This window comes from Daktulosphaira vitifoliae, unplaced genomic scaffold (assembly GCF_025091365.1).
Source record: "Daktulosphaira vitifoliae isolate Bord-2020 unplaced genomic scaffold, ASM2509136v1 Scaffold_3, whole genome shotgun sequence".
Lineage (NCBI taxonomy): Eukaryota > Metazoa > Arthropoda > Insecta > Hemiptera > Phylloxeridae > Daktulosphaira > Daktulosphaira vitifoliae.
The window spans coordinates 34,873,414-34,893,219 of record NW_026099574.1 but is presented as its reverse complement, the minus strand read 5'-3'; the positions used below and the strand labels follow the sequence as shown (position 1 = coordinate 34,893,219).

General features: G+C 26.6%; 1 protein-coding gene across 1 annotated transcript; it reads right to left on the bottom strand.

The window, feature by feature from the left end:
* Positions 1 to 5,365: 5,365 nt before the first annotated feature.
* Positions 5,366 to 19,566, bottom strand: LOC126902127 (myosuppressin). The gene is made up of 3 exons (XM_050679152.1): positions 19,431 to 19,566; positions 7,536 to 7,765; positions 5,366 to 6,183 (listed from the first exon to the last, which is right to left on the bottom strand). Exons 2-3 carry the CDS (start codon positions 7,759 to 7,761, stop codon positions 6,083 to 6,085), a joined length of 327 nt encoding a protein of 108 aa, XP_050535109.1. The 5' UTR covers positions 7,762 to 7,765; positions 19,431 to 19,566; the 3' UTR covers positions 5,366 to 6,082.
* Between the last annotated feature and the right edge of the window lie 240 nt (positions 19,567 to 19,806).

Genomic DNA, 19,806 nt, shown 5'->3' with positions numbered 1-19,806 from the left:
TTTTTTTTTTTTTACAAACTACCAAATGGCTTTATTATTTAAACGATAAAATTATCTTTATAAATATATTTTACAATAATTGTATATGAAACATAGTTTTATAACAATTAATAAAGAATAAACATGTGTGGAGTGACACCTCCAGCGAGGTGGCTCCTTAACCTAAGTTAAAACTAAATATTTTAAATTAAGTCATATGGTTTATGACGTTTAAGACGCCTGATGTCTTCGGAGTTGTCCAAAAGTTGGATGGCTGCTGTGTTAATGTGGTTCGTTAATCTCACCTCATGTTTGCGAGCAAATCTCTTAATTTCTTCTGCTACTGTAGGCAAAATCAAATCACGGTGTACAATGTCATTTCTATCGTACCGATAAGCTGAAACGATAGTACGGAGTGCAACATTTTGGCATCGTTGAATAACATCAATATTAGACTTACTAATACAATCCCACAGTTGTATATCGTAAGTCCAAATTGGTTTTATGATAGCTACGTAAAGTAGACGTTTGTTATTTAATGAAAGTTCGGAATGTTTCCCGATCAACCAGTATAACTTTTTCATTTTTAGTTTTATTTGCAAACTTTTCTGGCGTACATGGTGTTTCCAATTAAGACGTGAGTCTAAGTGCATTCCTAGGTATTTAGCCGAATCTTTTTGTGGGATAATTTGATGATTCATTTTGATAGGAATATTATTGGTATTACGAAGTGTATAATTGACATGTACTGATTTGTCACTATTGATTTTAATTTTCCAACGTCTTGTCCATAAGAAGATATTATTGATCGAGTTTTGTAATTTACCAGTTGCAGACTGTTGACTATAACTGGTTGCTAATACAGCCGTATCATCAGCGAACATGGCAGTTGTCGTATCATTGGTTGATGGAATGTCAGCAGTATAAAGTAAATACAAAATAGGTCCTAAAACACTACCTTGTGGTACTCCTGCTGTTATAGTTTTCCAATCTGTAACAGCTTGCTCATGCATTACCCGAAACTCTCGTTCAGTCAAGTAAGATTCTAATAACGCGCACCAAGTGTGTGGTAGTTGTTCTCTTAATTTTATAAATAGTCCTTCATGCCAAACTTTATCAAACGCCTGCGCAACGTCTAAGAAAACTGCACAACAGTACTTTTTCTCTTCAAGAGCCTGGTTAATAACATTGGTAACTCGGTGAACTTGATCAATTGTAGAGTGCTTATTGCGGAAACCAAATTGGTGGTCAGGTAAAAGTTGCTTTTCTTCAATCAATGGTTTTATCCTTTTAAGAAGAACTTTTTCAAAAAGCTTAGATAAACAAGGTAAGAGTGATATTGGCCGGTAAGATGATACCTGATCTGGTGGTTTACCTGGTTTTAGTAACATTATGACCTGAGCTTTTTTCCATAGTTTTGGAACGTATTCAGTTCGTAAAATTGCATTGAAGATGTATGTAAGATAAATAATCGCCTTCTTAGGCAATTCTTTTATCATTCTCGGGCTGATTTCATCGTAACCTGGTGCTTTTTTTACATTGATGTTGTTATCAATTTCTTGCGCCACTTCTAATGGTGAAAAATATTTTATTTTCTCCCGATTTCTATCTAATTGTAAACTATAGAGTCCGTCAAGTTCTGAGACTATATTATTAGGTTTAAATACAGTCTCTAAGTAACATGCATATACTTCAGCTTTTTCATATTCACTTCGTGCCCACGTGCCGTCTTCTTTGCGAATAGGTGGCACGTGTGTTAAAGGCCTTTTTAGTCGTTTAGTAGCTTTCCACAGAGAGTAGTCAGTATCTTGGGTTGCAGAAAGTTCGCTCAAGTAAGTTTTAAAAGTTTCGTTTTTCATTTCTTTTATTTTGTTGTGGAGTAACCGACTGATGTGGTTCCACTTTTTTTTGTCAGTAGGATGTCTCGTTCTATGCCACGTTCTCCTAGCTTTTCTCTTTTGTTGTACCAACTCTCTGATTTCTATTGGGTAGGTGATCTCTCGTATTCTTTCTACTGCAGCCTTAGGTGTTGCAGTTTTCACTGAGTTAATTATATTATTGGTAAAATTATGAACTGCCAAGTCAATGTCACTGGATGTTTGAAGTTTAACGGAAAGCGAAAGTGAATTTTCAAGTAACGTTCTGAATAAATCCCAGTTAGTTTTCTTAGTCGTTAAAAATACTTTTTTTTGTTTCATAATAACGTTTGTGCTTTGAGTGAGTAGTACGGGTGTATGATCGGATGTTAACTCATTGAGTCCTTCAACTTTTACATAATTAGAGGAAATACCTTTCATCACGTAAAAGTCTAGTAGATCAGGAATTTTGTTAACGTCAGAAGGCCAATAAGTTGGCTCTCTTGTAGAGACAGTTATCGCGTTTAAGCTATTTATTACTTTAAACAAAGAATTACCTTTAGGGGAGTTTAATCTCGAGCCCCAATGTTTATGTTTAGCGTTCCAGTCTCCTCCGACAATAAACCTATCGCCTAGAGTCTGAAAAAATTCGAAAAGATTAACTTCATTAGCACCTCCTTGTGGTGGACAGTATATGGCTGTGACAGTGAGGTCATTGGCCCCGTCGTTTATTCGTACACTTGTTGCTTGTAAATGATTTTCCGAGAACTTATCTAGCTCATAGTGCTTAATAGACTCTTTAATAATTATAGCTGTACCTCCACGTGCTCTGTTGGTTGGATGAATGGTGGTATATGTAATATAATTTTTTATTTTAAAAAAAGTCCAGGATGTAAAGTGAATTTCAGAGATAAGAGCAATATCTATATTTTCATGATGTAGAAGGTTTTCTAATTCAAGTTTTCGCTGTACTAGCCCATTAGCGTTCCATGCAATAAACCGTATGGTACGGGTCATTTTTTATTATTTTTACGCTTGTTTTTAGGTTTAGGTTGGTTGTTTTCTAACCTGTCTAATCTTTCAGTTAGCATTGCTAATGTTTGAGTAATACTAGCTAAGGAATTTATAACTTCCACAAAGGGTACTTCCTCATTTTTCACATGATTTTTTTGTTCGAAAGTTTGGGGTATCTTTAAGTTTTGGACTGATGAACCAGCCATTTCAGCGTATGATATGCTGGTTGTAACAGATTTCGCTGGTTTACTTTGTAGTCTTTGAACTGCTGTAGTTTTTTTTGGGTGAGAAATTTCAACTGCTTTTTTATACGCAGCGCAGCCTTTCCAATTTGCGGTATGATTTTCTCCACAATTGGCACATTTTGATTTGGTCTTTTTGGATTTTGTGCAATCAATTGACCTGTGTTTTTCTCCGCATTTTACACAATTAGGAGATTTGTGACAATAATTTAAAGTGTGTCCAAATAATTGGCAGTTCTTGCACTGTGGAACTCCTTTTGTTTTCTTTGGTGGCTCCACTTTAATAATTTGGTGACTAAGCTTTTTTAACTGGTATATGTCTTTATTATTATCTTGAGGCTCTAGATCAACAAAAAATAATGGTAGACGAATAAATGTCCAGTCACTATTTTTATTTTTAGAGTCAACTTTTTTTTTAATTTGTATATTTGATACATGATTGGCCAAGTGTCCTTGGTCTGAAAGATCGCGCTTTATATCACATATGTCAGTTTCAGGGTGTAATCCCCGGATTACTACCCTAAACATTTTTTCAGATTTAAGTTGGTACCTATGGTATTCAATTTTTTGCTCTTCTAAAATTTTAACAGTACGGCGAAATTGATGTTCGTCTCCCGTTAAAATCTTTATATCACCGTTGGCTAAGGTTTTAAGTTGTTGCTCATGACCAGAAGCCTCTTCGATTGCTAGATTATCAATGAATTTTTTAATATCATTGACCCCACATGCTGTAATAGGTGGAGGTTTGTAGATTTTAGTAGAAGTTCTCGCCACTTCTTTTGTTACTTTAAGGATTTTTTTTGGTGAACTTGTGTTAATTTCCACATTCCCTTTAATCTGACTTAATTGACATTTTAATTTTTCGTTACTTTCTTGAAGTTCTGCTATTATTTTTTTAAAATTTTCAATGTCAGTATTTATTTGTGTCCAAATATCATAGCTGACAGTTATATTTTTTTCTTGCGCTGTGGAGACATTTCCGTATGTATCCATTTGTATAATATAGTTGTAATATACACAATGTAATTTGATGCCACTATTGTGACCCACTTAATTAAAAAAAAATCTATTAAAAACACTTACCAACGTCCATAAGTCCGCGGTTCGCATTATACGCACATATAAAATTTAATAACAATAACACACAGGTTTCACGAGAGCGAGACCGAAACATACGTGCTGATTGTTTGATTAACAATTAGCAACTTTCTGACTGCATATTAATCTTAACGATACAATTTTTTTAATTGTCATAAAATTTTCTATTTAATGATGTCAATTTCAAACTTGTTAATTGAGCTAAAAGTTACGGTAGTAAATTAATATTTTTTTGTTATAAACTTTCACAAAAATCAACATTAAATCGTTAAAAAATAGGTTAAATATGTAATTTTTCTTATTTTTAATATATTAATAATCAAAATCAGTATTATTTTAAAACAATTTTTTTTTGTTCTTGATTATTTTTTTTTATATGTAAATACTTATTTTTTAATAATATTATTAATATTAAAACTTAGAAGTGATAGAAAAAGTCTAATTGCACATTTGAAAACATCGACAAAAGTTGATTTAGAAAAGTATATTTTTATTTCTGGTGAAAGTTTTTTGTAATCAAGTGTATAAGATTTATTACTTTGTCTCAAGTAATAAAAAATTGTTATTGAAAAGTATTGCATCAAGCCCTTTAAATTTTTATACACGTTAAAAGTAAAGGAATATACAATTACTTTATTATTTTTATAATTTCTCCGTATAAATTGCAATATTAAATTATTGAATATCAATTTCATACAAAATATAATTACTGTAATTATTATTTATTCATATATTTTAATAATAAATCATATAACTAATCGGGATAAAATTAAGGGAATAAGAGTTATTGTTGCTTTTGAAATAATCTGCCAATTTCTCAAAATTAAACACTATCTACAGATTTGCATCGAAGCATTTCTTATGATAGTGATTTGAATCACTGTCAGATATCAACTATACTTGTCCCAACTACGCCAACACGTCCATACTATGCCGCGACCTCACTGTGTTACCGTTCTTTTAAAAACAATTATATAAATTTTTAGAATATATTAAAAGTATATTAACTTTATATGAAATTTATTTTCAAATTTTTAGATTTTGGTCAATTTAAAAAAATAATTTTTATTACTCTGTGAAAAATATCAAACAGTTATGCATGTATAACTTAAGTTTGTTCTACAACCGTTTTACGTACATAAACAGTGTGTTTAAGAAAACAAAAAATTATACCAATCATTTTATTGATTATTTATTAAATTTTATTCTATAATAATTTGTTACAATTATAATATAGTTAACAGTAGTTTTCTCTAACATGTACCAAATTAGGCTTAGATTTTTTGTTAATTGTAATAATATTTAACATTGCTAGAAGTGATCTTACTTAAAATAATAAACAATAATGAATAAATAAAAATAAAACAGCAGACTAGTTTTTGCCTTCATTCACATATTATGAGCAGACATTCAGTCCTAACGAGGTAGGTAAATAAATGATAAATTAAAAAATAAATAAAAAAAAACTAGCCTTAACATAATTAATTACAATGGTTTAATAATACTAATAGTGAGATAAAATGTGTTAAAATTAAATTAAATAAAGTTGAAATATGATTTATGAAATTGGTTTTTATCTTTTAAATTGCCTTAAAGATATAAAAATAAAAATATATATGAACAAAATTAAACCAAAATATAGGATTTTCAAGATAATAATTTTTAAAATAGTATGGTTATTAATCTGCTATTTAATATTTGTCATATTATATACAATGGTATTACTACATATGTGCATTATGTAGTGTAATTTTTATACAGTATACATATTATGTAGTAATAACATACATAATATGAAAAATGTGATTTACCAATACATTTAAAAGTTTTAGGATTTAAGGGAAAGAGAAGGAAGTTTTCTTATATTTAGTAAATATATCTTAATTATAATATTCAACGTCGTCTGCGTCCAAATCTGAGAAATACATGATCCAAATCTTGGCGTTTATCATTTTGAACTGCATTATCAGTTAATCCATCGGACATTTTTGTGTCTAAAAATGAATTATTAAATTTATTTTTAAAGAGCCTTTTTGTTAATTAATTAAATTATAAACACAAGTTTTACTATCCATAACTTGATAATGATAGGCACCATCACGGATAAATGTATAAACTATTATAAAAATTAATGCTATTAATATTGCGAGGCCCATTTAATATTTTGTTAGTAAGAGAGACCGGTTTTTGTTTTTTATTTATGAATATAAGGCCATATAAAGCGTCATAGTCAAGTACATTGGCGGCTTTGCCTTTACACTGGCCCTAATTAAAATTCCAGTAATGATTAACGTTTGGTTTAAGCACAGACAATATGAAAATAGTCTGTTATAAAATAACAAATTTTTTTTTATATTACAGTACTCATCTAGTGTTTTAATATGATATAGGTTAAAATAGGACAGACCATCCAGAATATTTTCAAAAATTGAGTTTACAAAAAAAAAATTACATGCGTGGGTGGTCCTTTCAAATCTATTCTGTACTTAGTTTTTTCATTAAATTTTCTCAAAAAGGTTACCAAAATAAAACTTACTGTCTTTTATATATTTTAGTAAAATATCATTAGGATCATTGTTTTTATAATAAAATTATAATAGTTATGAAATGCAGAAAAAAAATCGGAAAATGCCATTTTTTACGGTAGCGTAATTGTGAGATATATTTCTACATTTTTAAAATTGAGGGAGTATTTTCCAATATTCAATGATAATAAGTTCAATTAGATTAAAATCTCGTTATTTTGACATATTTATCATGGTAAAAACAATATCGTCTTAGATTCGCATCAAAGCTATAAAGTTGTGTATCTTAAAGGTTTGTCAAATTTTATTTTTTTACGTTAAGACTGGACTACAGTATAAAAATTATGATTTTTATGTTATTGAATTTTTGTATGCAAAATTATATTTTATGTAGATCTGTATCAACAGAATTTTGTTATAATCACCCATTCCATATTTTATCAGAGTTTAAGACCTAATTTAAATTTGCACCAAACGAACATAATTTACATAAAAATAAATTAACAACATATATTAACTCTGTAGTTTTTTTAATATAGACCAATGATATTAGCCAATTTTTATTTTAATTTCTGTAGCGTCTCTAGAAGTTATATATTCTGTTTTTATGTTTTCCTGAAAAATTGATTTTGGCATAGATTTGTCAGAGCAAGTTATTGTAATCAAGTATTAAGAGAAAATATAAACTATGTCGACAAATATTAAATTTTTTTGTATAATTGAACTTGATTGTAGTTTTTATATTCGATTCAAAGTTTAAACATGTATCATAAATAAACATTTAAAATTGTTTTTCAAAGTATTTATATTTATTTACTTACAAGGTATTGAAACAGGGTATTGTTTGTCTTGTATGAATGTTTCAATGGCATTTGAAAGTGTACGAATAGTAGATAAAGTAAAACAAGCTTCTCGTACTTTAGGTGGTGCATCTTCTAGCAGCCCCGGTAGACACTGTGATGGCAAATTGTTTATTCGACTGTGACACGAGCCGATAAACACCATTAATAGAACACTCATTAAAATCCTTACACTAACTGAAGACATTTTTCTAAAATAAAAAAAATATAATTATTCAAATTGAAATGGTTTTGATACGATCACATTTGCATGTGCCCATATCTCTGTCTCCCATAACATCGTTGTACCGTTTAATAGACATATATATATATATATAATTAACACAGTGACATACAGCAATACTAACAGGAGTGCGGACTGCACACATAAACACTTTTTGCAATTCACGGCCAATGTGCCATATTAAGATATCCCTATCGACAGTTGACCTTTTACCATCTTCGCGATCACTACTTGTCTAATAATTAACTTAACTTGCTACCCCGTATATTATAGTGTGTGTGTGTGTCGCCGTCAGCTCCCTGTTGGATTATATCATCTCTAGGTGTCCAGCAGGTTGTATTATCCATTTAATATTTTAATTGTTTAATAAATATTTATTTATATCGTTGTTAACCTAAAGTGTTATATATATATATTGTAGTGCGACCCTTGGTAGTTCCTCTAAGGGAATATAAATTAAATAGGAAACTTCAGTACCTAAGGTAGATATAGCCTAGCCAGCTATCCCCCGTTGGTCCCTTAGAATACTGTCGACGGGCATTTAGGCTAAACCCCTAAATAGCGACGTAACAGTTTGTAATTTAAATTTTAATCTAATATAATAATTTATTACTAATCATTGGCGTAATTACAAGGTAGGTTATGGTTTTCAGATCTTCCCATAAAAAAAAAAAAAAAAATACTTGCATATTAAAGTTACAATTTTTTTTTTTTTTTGGAGGTGATAATGAACATTCTTCTTATATATATATAACCCTTCCCAGAACGAGACCTTAATAATGCTATTATACTAATTTAGAAATATGAATATATTTATTAATTTAATTTTTCAGCATAAAATGTCGTCATGTCTGTATGTGAACATTAATAACAAAAAATATATTTTATCCAATAAAAAATGTTTAATTTAGAATTTTTTATCGCTTTAATATAGATTATTTAATATTAATTCGTATACATAATGATCTTATTAAAAGTGTCACAAGATGTATTTCATGACTAAACATGTATACATGTTTTGAAAGAACGTTATTTTGAGATATAACATATTTGATAAATGTTAAATCATATTTTAATCCTTTACAATCAAATACTTGCATTTATATACTTAAATCGTTTACAACTTAAATTATATTCATTTTAAGAATGAATAAATTCTATTACAATTATAATGAAGAAATAATTTATAAATAAAATCACAATGACTTAAGAAGATAATTACTCATACAGCTAAGAAATTTATAATTTAATTTGTATACATAAGTTTTACAATAAAATTAAATTTTGGTTGCATATTTCGTAAATCGACTATTTGTAGTTACCTATTATGTAGTTATGTCCCAAGATTACTCTTTCTAATAAATACAATTTTAAGTAAATTATTAGATCTATATTTTTCGTGCAATACAGACCAAAAAATTAGTTGGAATTTTGATAAGCTTCGATTTTGTTGTGCTAAGATGTTCCTTACACAATTATTAAATGCCTCATTAAAAGAAAGTTTAGTATAATTTGTAAAAAAAATTTAACAGATATAACTTGTTCATATCTCATTGAAAAAATCGAGCTGCATACCACTACTATGTTCTGATTTTTAGTTTTATAGCTATGAAATGTGCAAATCATATAATAGTAATACAATTTTTTGTAGTATCTGTAAAATCCAATATAGATATTTGTTTTTCTTCTCAATGGAGATTTAAAGTCTGAGTAGGTTTAACTTGAAAAGATGTGACATAAGTTTAAGTGGCATAATAAATACCAAGTCGTTTACATTGTTTAGAAGTCACAATAAAATTGAATATATACTAATTTAAGCTACTTTGCAGTGACAATTTCTTGAATGAATTAAAAAGAGATAATGCTGAGCTTTTGTTTTTACTTTTATAATATAATATTAATATGTTTAAAAATAATGATTTAAATTATGTGTCACTATAATCGATAAAGAATAACTGGGTAATTTACTAACAATATCTTCAAAAATATATAACAAATGAAAATTATTAATTATTAGAAGTTATTAGAATTTACACATGAATGAATAAAATATTAGTTCTATTCTTTCTTATTTCTCTTAAAATTGTACCTACTTAGGTTTTTTTAACAAAAACATATAATGTATGTTTAATTGGAATATATGTATTTGAAGTGATACAATAATACATTATAAAATATTTGGTTGAATAATTTTTAATTTAAAAAATACTCGAAAATATAGCCATCTTCAAATAACTTTAACATTATAAGTAACATTGGTTTTCTTTTTTAATAATTTAAGTTGTTGTTCAATAATTATGGTGGATAAACTATTAATTTTTGTACTCAAGTAAAATTTATTTTTTCAAGAAATTTAAATAATGAAATGAATATATTATTTGTATTCTATATTATGTATTGAACAGCATTAACAGAATTTTGCAATGAGTAAGTGTTTTTTAGTCAATTTATTTGTAAAAATGTTTCATTGTAGTTTTTATATCAGATATTTGGAATTTATATTTCCTTTCTAAAAAATATCTTTTATATGGATAGCAAAAATTTCTATTAGCTAACTTAACTCAAGCTAAAATTTTTTTTTTTTTATGTTACTGGTAACTTAACTGAATTGACTATTAAAACTTAGCAACTAATAAATTAATAAGTTTCTTTTCAATCTAAGTTAACTTCTTAGGTTAGAAAAATAACTTTTCTTGTCTTGTTATATTTTGTTATTATTTGAATACATAATCAAGCAAAAATTGGTAGTTAAGTATTTACTTATTAGTTAAACAAAATTATTTTAAGTTTGACTAAATTAGAATTTAAAAATTTCTTAAATAAGTTCATAAATATTATTTTAAAACTAAGAAATGATTTCATAGCTATAATTAATGTTGCGTTATTTTTTACAAAAAATGCTTAAAATTTCTATGGTGTTGAAAATTTCTCTCTAATTTACTTATCCACTGAACCATTCTGTCAGACGTTAAACTAATAAAATTGAATTTGGAATTTTCGATATTATAATAAGAAAGAAAGTAACCGCGTTATGAATACATAACGAAAAAACTTACAAGGTATTATCCACATTGATAAAACTTGCTTCACTCTTGGGTAAAAAAAAAGAATTAACGATGGCCGCCATTAATACATTTCCTTTTAATTTTTAAATGAAAATCTTGCAGCAAAACTTGGCAACCCACTTAAATCTTTTCATACCAATTTTGAGTACAAAGAAAGCGATTTGTTATAATATTAATAGTTTCGAAAAAAAACATGGTTTTACCATAAAAACTTTATTGATATATAATGCATACTGCAGATTTTATTTATGTTTGTTGCTTAAAATTAAAATAGTTTTATAAGACGTAAGGTTATATTTCTGTGTTTATCAATTTTCCAAAACTGAAAGACATTGATGTTCGTATAACATATTATTTTACTGTATAACAAAATTATAAAAAAAGAAAAATACGGGAACCTTTCTATATCAATTCTAGCTCATAAATTCAGCAATGTTGTAGTTGCCAATTTCTGAACACTAATAATTGTCGATATGCACTAAGATATATAGTTGAAGTATTTTACTTACAACTCTCCTATTTTTATAATATTTAGAAAATTAAATAAACTATTATAGTATTATAGGAAATAACTGAAAATTTAATTTCGTAATCAATTTTTCGAAGGATAATTTAATTAATTTATCGTACATTGTTTGAAATATTATTATGTACACTCATGCTCTTAAATTATCTATATGAAACGCCGTTCAAAGCTGTCGACGTTTTTATAAGATAGACATTTTCTTTGCTTTTGAAATTACTGTAAATGTTTTTTATTTTGCGAAATATTTTAAAGTTAAAAATGATTGTCTGTTAGTCAGTATAAATCACGTTTTACCTTTAAAAAAAGTACTGTATTTCGAGTTTGATTGGCAACAAATTTAAGGAATAAGGTGCGCTTAGTTTTAACGTTGGGTATCTAAAGAAAAAACAAATAAATTATCGAAGACGAAGGAAGTCGAATCACGTCCCAAGTAAAGCGCTTGGCTACTCTAATAAAAGTTCGTAACATCTTGTTTTCAGTTTTAAACTTCTGAAATGTCTGTTCATTTTTACGTATATTAATTGTGCGACATTTTCTTTTACAATAAAAAAACATGAAGGGTTGATGCATCAAGTTACCATCTATGAACATTTTATAAATAATTAATTTAAAATAATATCTCAGTAATGAGTTACAAGTAATGAAATTTAATATTCATAAATTTTATTTTCATATTTTCTAATTATTAAAGGTAGTTAATTTATAGTTTTTTATTAATTATGAATTTGTATATTATATGTCTAACTCGAGTTCTAAAACATCATATTATAATGGACTGTATCAATTTTGTAACTAATAAATAAATACCATTTAAACATTCAGTATTTTAAGTATTTTTACTTTATGTTCTTGTTAATGAACTCCGCGATTTCAATAGGCCACCTCAGTTTTGTAATAGTATTTGATTACTTTTGCGGTCGATTTTATTACTTGGAAATTCTTATTAGGTTGTGTTTTATATGTATATATACAGGGTGGTCCACAGTATTTTGACAAATATAATAACTTTTGATAAATTTATTATTTTTCGTTACTTTTTTTTTAAATTATTGTTATAATTTAGGACTATTAAAATATCATAAGAAATAATATATTTTTTAAATTTGCGAAAAATTAAAAAAAAAAATAAGATAGCCATCTTTAGAATTAATATTAAATAAAAAAATTGGTAAAAAATAATTTTATTAATGTTTTGTAGTTAAGTTTCTACAGCATTTTAAAGTTTGATAAATATGAATGTTTCAGGTATATTTTACGGTATTAAAAGTTGGTCTATCTAAACAAATATGATTGAAATAAAGAATATTTTCACATTAAGTATAGTTTAGAGTTATCAACATTTTTCCATTAAAATTTTATACATATTTCAATGTTTGAAATCGTAAACATACACATAAAATAAAAATTTTTACAAACTTCATAATGCAACTGAAAATGTACCATTGTACATTAATTAGATATTTTTTACCAAATTTTAAAAATGTACTCTAAAATAGCTATTTTAATTTTTATATTTTACATTTTTTCCAAATTTAAAAAAAAAATTATTTTTTGAATCAATTAAAAATATATTATTTTTCATAATCATAATCCTAAATTATATAAGTAATTAAAAAAAATGACGCAAAATATTAAGTTGTTAGTAGAAGTTATTAGATTAGTCAAAACATCGTGGGCTATTCTATATATAGATTTTCTTTGATCATAACGTGTTTTCGAGTTGACTAGATGCGTTTTGAGTGATAATGTTTAAAATTTTCTCTAAAAGATTGCTGAGTATATACTTTCAACAAAATAATAAAAAAAAAAACAAAAGTAAAGTACTCTCATTTTGAGGACATGGAGTTGATAAAACAAAAATACTGTTTTCGGATAAATACTTGGAATAATCATTGTATGCGATTTGTGGAGTACTATTGTTTAAGTTGTAGTGGTCGCAATATTTTTTATTAAATTCACACGTACAAAATAAAAAAAACAGTTACGTTCTTTTAATTTAACTCTTATTGTAATTAGCTTACGTAGCAGATTCTAAATAACTTTTGTTATTTAACCTTTTTTGATGACTAGTTGTCATCAATTAAAAAGATCATGAAATATAACGTTTATAAAAATGTACACGGTACAATTATTATCTATGTATAATATTTGAGTAATTAATTAATTTGTTTCAGACACCAGAAAACATTTGAAATAATATTGCTCATAGATAGCAGGTAAAGGACAATAAATATGAAATCCTATTATCTAGAAATGTTTTGGGATTTTTGATGTTTTGATATTTTATAAACAAATTTAAAAATCAATCGAGCAACCAATATACTAATAGGTTTTGGCAATAAGCGGTTGTCAATAGGCATTATTAATACTTTAAGGTGTATTGGAAAACACAAAGACATATTGAGTATTTCAATATCACAAGTATTATAATATTGAAACATAAAGGTATACCAAGTAAATTATTTTGATTTACATGATGATAAATGTCTTAAAATATAACTTTTCTAGATTGAAAAAAATATAAAATTTTTAAAAATAAAAAATAACAGTTTCAATTACAAATTGGATCACAATTTCTTGACTATTATTGTAGTGTTTCATTACAAGTCATTGGTTGATTATTCTTTGGAAAATCTGAAATATTACATGATCGACTTACTTTTATAAATTATTTTTAGTTAAATTTTCATCCTAATATTTTGGCTTTGAAATATATTGTACATGTATAACATACGTCGTATACTTTGTCAATTAGACATGTAAATGTATTAAGTTAATTCAAAGTTTCATTTAGAATATTAGTAAATGCATTAATGTTATTATTTGTTATGTGTTAATTAATACTTATGTTTAAGTTAAACAAAAAGAAGAAAATAATTTAACTTGATATTCAGCAGGTGACAAAATTTAATAACCTATAATACTACTGGGTAGGTTTGGCATACCAAGTTTTCAACTTCTCGTATTTCGCTTAAACTTAGATGAGTAATAATTTTATACAAATAATATACAACACAGAAAGACTGTATTTTGGTAATTTTTTTTTTGAGTGCTTGCTTGAAAATTATCTGAAAACTTAATGAATAGACGTGGAAAGTTTTTTAAGAGCAGTGTAACGAATTTAAGTCACACTATTTTTGAAGAGTTAACATTATTTTTGACAAAATAATATTACCAAAAATCGCAAATTATCAGAATAAATATTTCATATTTTTAATACATATACTTATAGTATTTTTAAGTAATAATCAAAATTTGGTTGAATTACATAATAAATCAGTTAAATAAAAAATAAGCCATCAGATTAAAGGACTTATTTTTATGTAAATCGAGAAATTATACAAAATGTTGAATGTTTTAAGTACAAAGATTAACTTACTCAAAAACCAAAAGAATGGTATTATTATGCGAATTGTATTGTAGCCTGTAGGGTACTTGATTTACAAAACACGAAATAATCTTCAATTTTAATAAAATGTACATAATATAATCTTACCATTTATAAACAAGGTTTAATTGATTTCAAAAATTTGTTTTATACCGAAATAATTATCTTATTAAAAAAATAACAATAATACTCTTCTTTAAAATTTTTATAATGGGTTTAATATTGATCTCATTGAGGTAATTACAATGAGAATATGAGCGTCATATCTTCCTCCCAAAGAAAATATATTTACATAGTGAAAAAACATTTTTTTCTCTTTTATAGGGGTAGTGAAATGTTTTTTTTTTAATGTAAAGTAACACTGGCCAACAAACTATAGCGTGTTATACTATATCTCTATAAAGCGTATAAAACAGATTTGAGTCCAGATTCGAAATCAGTGTTGAAATGCTGATGAACTGAAGGATTTTTTATCAGAAATGTATGAAATTTTTTAAACTAAAACGATGAAAGAGTTTATAAAATATCTTTCTTTTTTCAATCATAAATATGTATTATTTCACAATTAAATAAACTTAGTACCTTAATTGTTTTTAATTCATAGAACTGATTACAAAAATTCCAATTTTTCCAGATCATTTGAGATAATTTCAAATCCCAAAGATATTAGTAGTTAAATTAGATGAATTTATTGATGTGAATTTATATGAATTATTTGTAAATAGTAAACGATACAAACATTAAATGTATGTATCATATGAAATTAAAATTTTGTAATTTAATTAATTTTGTTTTTTCTTACAACAGTGTTCGATATTTAGTTTTGCTTGCCTGGGAAAATATAAATTCGATTTTTCATTAAATTCCTTTGGACGAAAAGGTCTATATATTCGCATGTGAATATTTATTTTATGTTTAAAAAAAATTAATATACTCATGTCAATCGTTTTTGGATGTAAAATTAACATATTGTTGAAACATTTCACATAGAAATGAATTTAAAAGCAAAGAATTACTTAAAAAAGCATTCCATTGAATCAATTTATTCCGTTTGAAATATTTTGTTGCACGTTCTTTAGAAAAATGTTCAATTGTGTAGCTTACTAAAATATTAATTTTTAAATTATAAACGTTAGACAAGAAATAATTATGATTTAAATATTATGATTTTTTCAATTATTTATTTTTGCTCAAATTTGTGTAACGTGATCAATTACACTCCTATTTTGTAGTTTTTATGTGGTATGTTCAATTAAAAAAAGGATTATGTCAATTAATTATTTCAATTGATTAAATATTTTTTTAAATAATTTTTATAAAAGTAATAAAATTGTAATTATAAAAATTAAACAAATCACTAGGTGTGTTGAATGTTTACTACGTGTGTTGGTATTACCTACAGATGTAGTAAAAAATAATAATATGAAACGATACAAACTATTTTTGGTTTTTGAGTAGTTGAATTTTCTATCATCAGAATAATATCTAATATGTGTTTATTAATTATATTTTTTACACGAAATGTTTTAATTTAAAAAAAATGGAAAAGAGAGAAAAATTATAATATTAAGGATTGGTCTTAGTATTATTTGTACGTTTAGAGCATCATATTATTTTTTATTTTTTAAGATTATTTAACATATATTACATATTTTTGCAGTTGTTTGATCATACATAAACAATACATTGATAAATAACAAAAAGTTAAACATTTACTCATTTTTCTGTCTTATTAAGTAATTCTATAATAATATATTGTTTTGAGCGAGGCGCTCTTTTCATCATCTATTTTTCGTTACTTCTCCTAATCTACACATATTAACCAATAAAAATGTTTTGTTGATATTTGATTCAATGATTAAACACATCATTCTACAACAATATTACTGTCACATATTGATGACTGGAAAAATAATTCTGGATACCCGTCAAGAATTCTCAATGAGTTTAAGGTAAAGGTCATCTATTCAATAGATATACAAATTCTTCGAATAAAAACAAACAAATCATTGTCCTTCGTCTTTCCACTTATTTTTCTAGAAATATTTCCTGTGGATGCCCTTGAATGATATCGTACACATCGAGACACGTAAAACTAGGCCAACAATCTCAAACCATTGAAATCTCCAAATACAACGTTAACACGCGGCCACAGTAGACGGTAAATATCTATAAAGCAATAAGTAGGAGGCCAACTTAGCTCAGTCGCAAACGCCTCGGTGCAATGGTATCAGGGTTCGATTCCGTTACACTGGGCCAAGTAGGTTTACCCGTCTAGCACAAGCGATAGCATTCGGGAAGACGATACACATAGATAACTAAATCTTGTCGTGATGAGAGCACTATGGACGTTGTCCATGTACAGAGTTAGCTAGTTGAATTTTCGCTGTGTACGTTAATATTACAGTAAATTGCGTATAATGGCCGTAAATATCCGAAAATGTGTACTACGAGGAACGACATGCAGTGACGCGACGTAACGGTGAAAGCCAATGACGTATCGCCAATCGAATTTCGCACTCTGCACACGCATAAAAAATAAGGTCGTCAAATCATAACTACTAACTGGGAAATTTTCCCAAATGACATTGGGGGCTTCTAAGAGCTGAGGATATGAAAAAAGTTTTGACCTATAAAATCACGTTTGATTTCGATTTTCGTTAGGTTATTGAGATTCGCAAACAAAAATTCCCAGTACTTAGTGATAATTTTTAATTGAAATCAAATCTAAAAAGTAGAAATAAAAGTCGAGTCCATATTTACTAGCTATCCGACCACCTGGTCTACGCCGTATGCGGGTTTTGTTATATTCGAATTTGCGATCATTTTAGTATACTACCGACCTATATATGTTTTATCATATGAATGTAATTAACGAAAAATGTTTATAGCTTTAAAAATATAATTTGACGTTATATTTTTTAAGTGCTTTTACTAGTGTGTTTTTTCCTCACGTTATAGACAAAGTGATTCCCCGGTGTAATAATTTCGTATAAAAGCTGTTTATTTCGCTGATGCAAGTTATTGACGTTTAACTATAACACATGAAAGAATTTGAAAAATATTCAAAAGAAAAATTCATATTGTTCTATTTACATTATAGGCTATAATACAAACAAAAATTTATATTATGAATTAATTTAAACTTTAGTCACATATCGATATGAAGTTGAAGTAGTAGTTTAAAAAAACACTATAGCTAATATTTATTACATTTTATTTCCAAGTAAAAATAAACTAACTAATGAAAAAAGTTCAAAAGAAAATAATGTTAAGGTTCAAATACGATCCTAAATTTTTCATACGAATAACAATAAATGATTGTAATATATAAAGTAAAAAAACCTATTAAGATATTAATAGTAAAAATATAAATTAAATATGTACTTAAAAAATTACGCATTTATTATTAAATTCTTGTGTAATATGTATTTAATTCACGTTTCTAAATTTATTAATTAATCATTATAATATTTAATTATCAATTACAATACGAAATATAAGTTAAAACTGAAACAGTAAAAAAAAACTGTAACTGAATTGTAGTAATATAATGATATAATTTTACGCGAGTTTTATTTAATTGCTTAGAAATACAATTACACACGTTTATTTAAATTAAAAACTTTCTTACAATTAAAATTATTTACCAAATGCGTTTAACGTGAGATGTACTTTCAGAATTTAAAGATTACTTTTCTAGTGAATACTCATTATAAAACGTTAATATTTAACGTAAAAAACGATATCGTTAAAAAAAAAGTGGTTATTTTAATATTAACTGAATACGTACAAAAATATCATAAATACAGATTTTTTGTGACGATAGATTAATTTTATTTAATTAGTAATTTTTGGTTCTTAAATTAGACATTATTATTATTACTACTGATTTGATACGCAGTTTTTAACTTGGACCACAAATAGTTTTATCTTTTCGTAAAAAAAATGTATTAAAACTGAATAGTTCAACTCTCATGACGTATATTTTGAAAAAATCGAGTAAATGTAATTATTTTTCTATAAAATCATATTTCCGAGTACTTGACAAACTGCTGCTTATTGTTGTCTTAATGATATTCTTTTCATAGAAAAAATTACATTTAATTTCATATCATTATAGAAATAAATAATTGTTATTATTTTCATGGTAATTTTAATTTAAAAATAACGATACTTAATATAATAAAAACAAACAGTTTGGGATTGGCGGGCTGAAGGAAACCTGGAAAATTACTGCGCGGAAGGACCAAATTCTTTTTCAATTAAGAGATAATAAACGGTTATCATAACCAAAATTACGAAAATTTTAAAAATAACTAAAAAACCTATCGTCTTTGTTTGGGTATAACATAGAATAAATTATTTTTTACAAGTCTTTCAGATAATTAAATGATAAATTAAACACTTTAACAGCTATAAAGACGAATCAAAATTTGGTTGACCCGTAGACTAAAATATTTATCCATTTTCGTATTGAATTCGAGTTATATTACTGTTATAAATATAATGTATTATGTTGAACATTATGTCATTGTTTAAAAGTGGAGAAAATTGCTACTAGATGCTTACTTTGAAATACTTAATTATGTATCATATAGTATTTGTTGTAAATGATATATAAAGCTACTAACAATATAATGTTCGCACGTACCTGTATATTTTAGTGGCAATCGGTGAAAACTGGTGTCAAACGGTTATCCGTCGAAGAGTGAGGTAATAAAATACGACCAGATATCCGAACGCAGTCTCTTATAAGTCCGGAACTAACACCTACTCACGCACACTCTGCGACACTTGTTGCGCGCTTGTTGGGTTGTTTCATTCAGGATGCGCATATTTCCTATCGCTTAAATAGGTGTTTCGAAATCAAATAACGTCAACTCATATTGGTTTATTACTTTTTCAAACATTTTATTTAATATCGTTTTGTCGGGGTATGTCCACAACTGTCACAATCATTTCGATTTTGGTTGCAGAATCTTGCATAATATTGAGAAACTAAATTATATTAAAAGTTATGATAATTA

Bases quoted from the DNA above. Each gene is read 5' to 3' on its own strand.
- LOC126902127 (XM_050679152.1), bottom strand. From the start codon at position 7,761: ATGTCTTCAGTTAGTGTAAGGATTTTAATGAGTGTTCTATTAATGGTG. The intron at 6,184-7,535 runs GTAAGTAAATAA...ATTCATTTTTAG, and splicing joins ATACCCTGTTTCAATACCTT to ACACAAAAATGTCCGATGGA.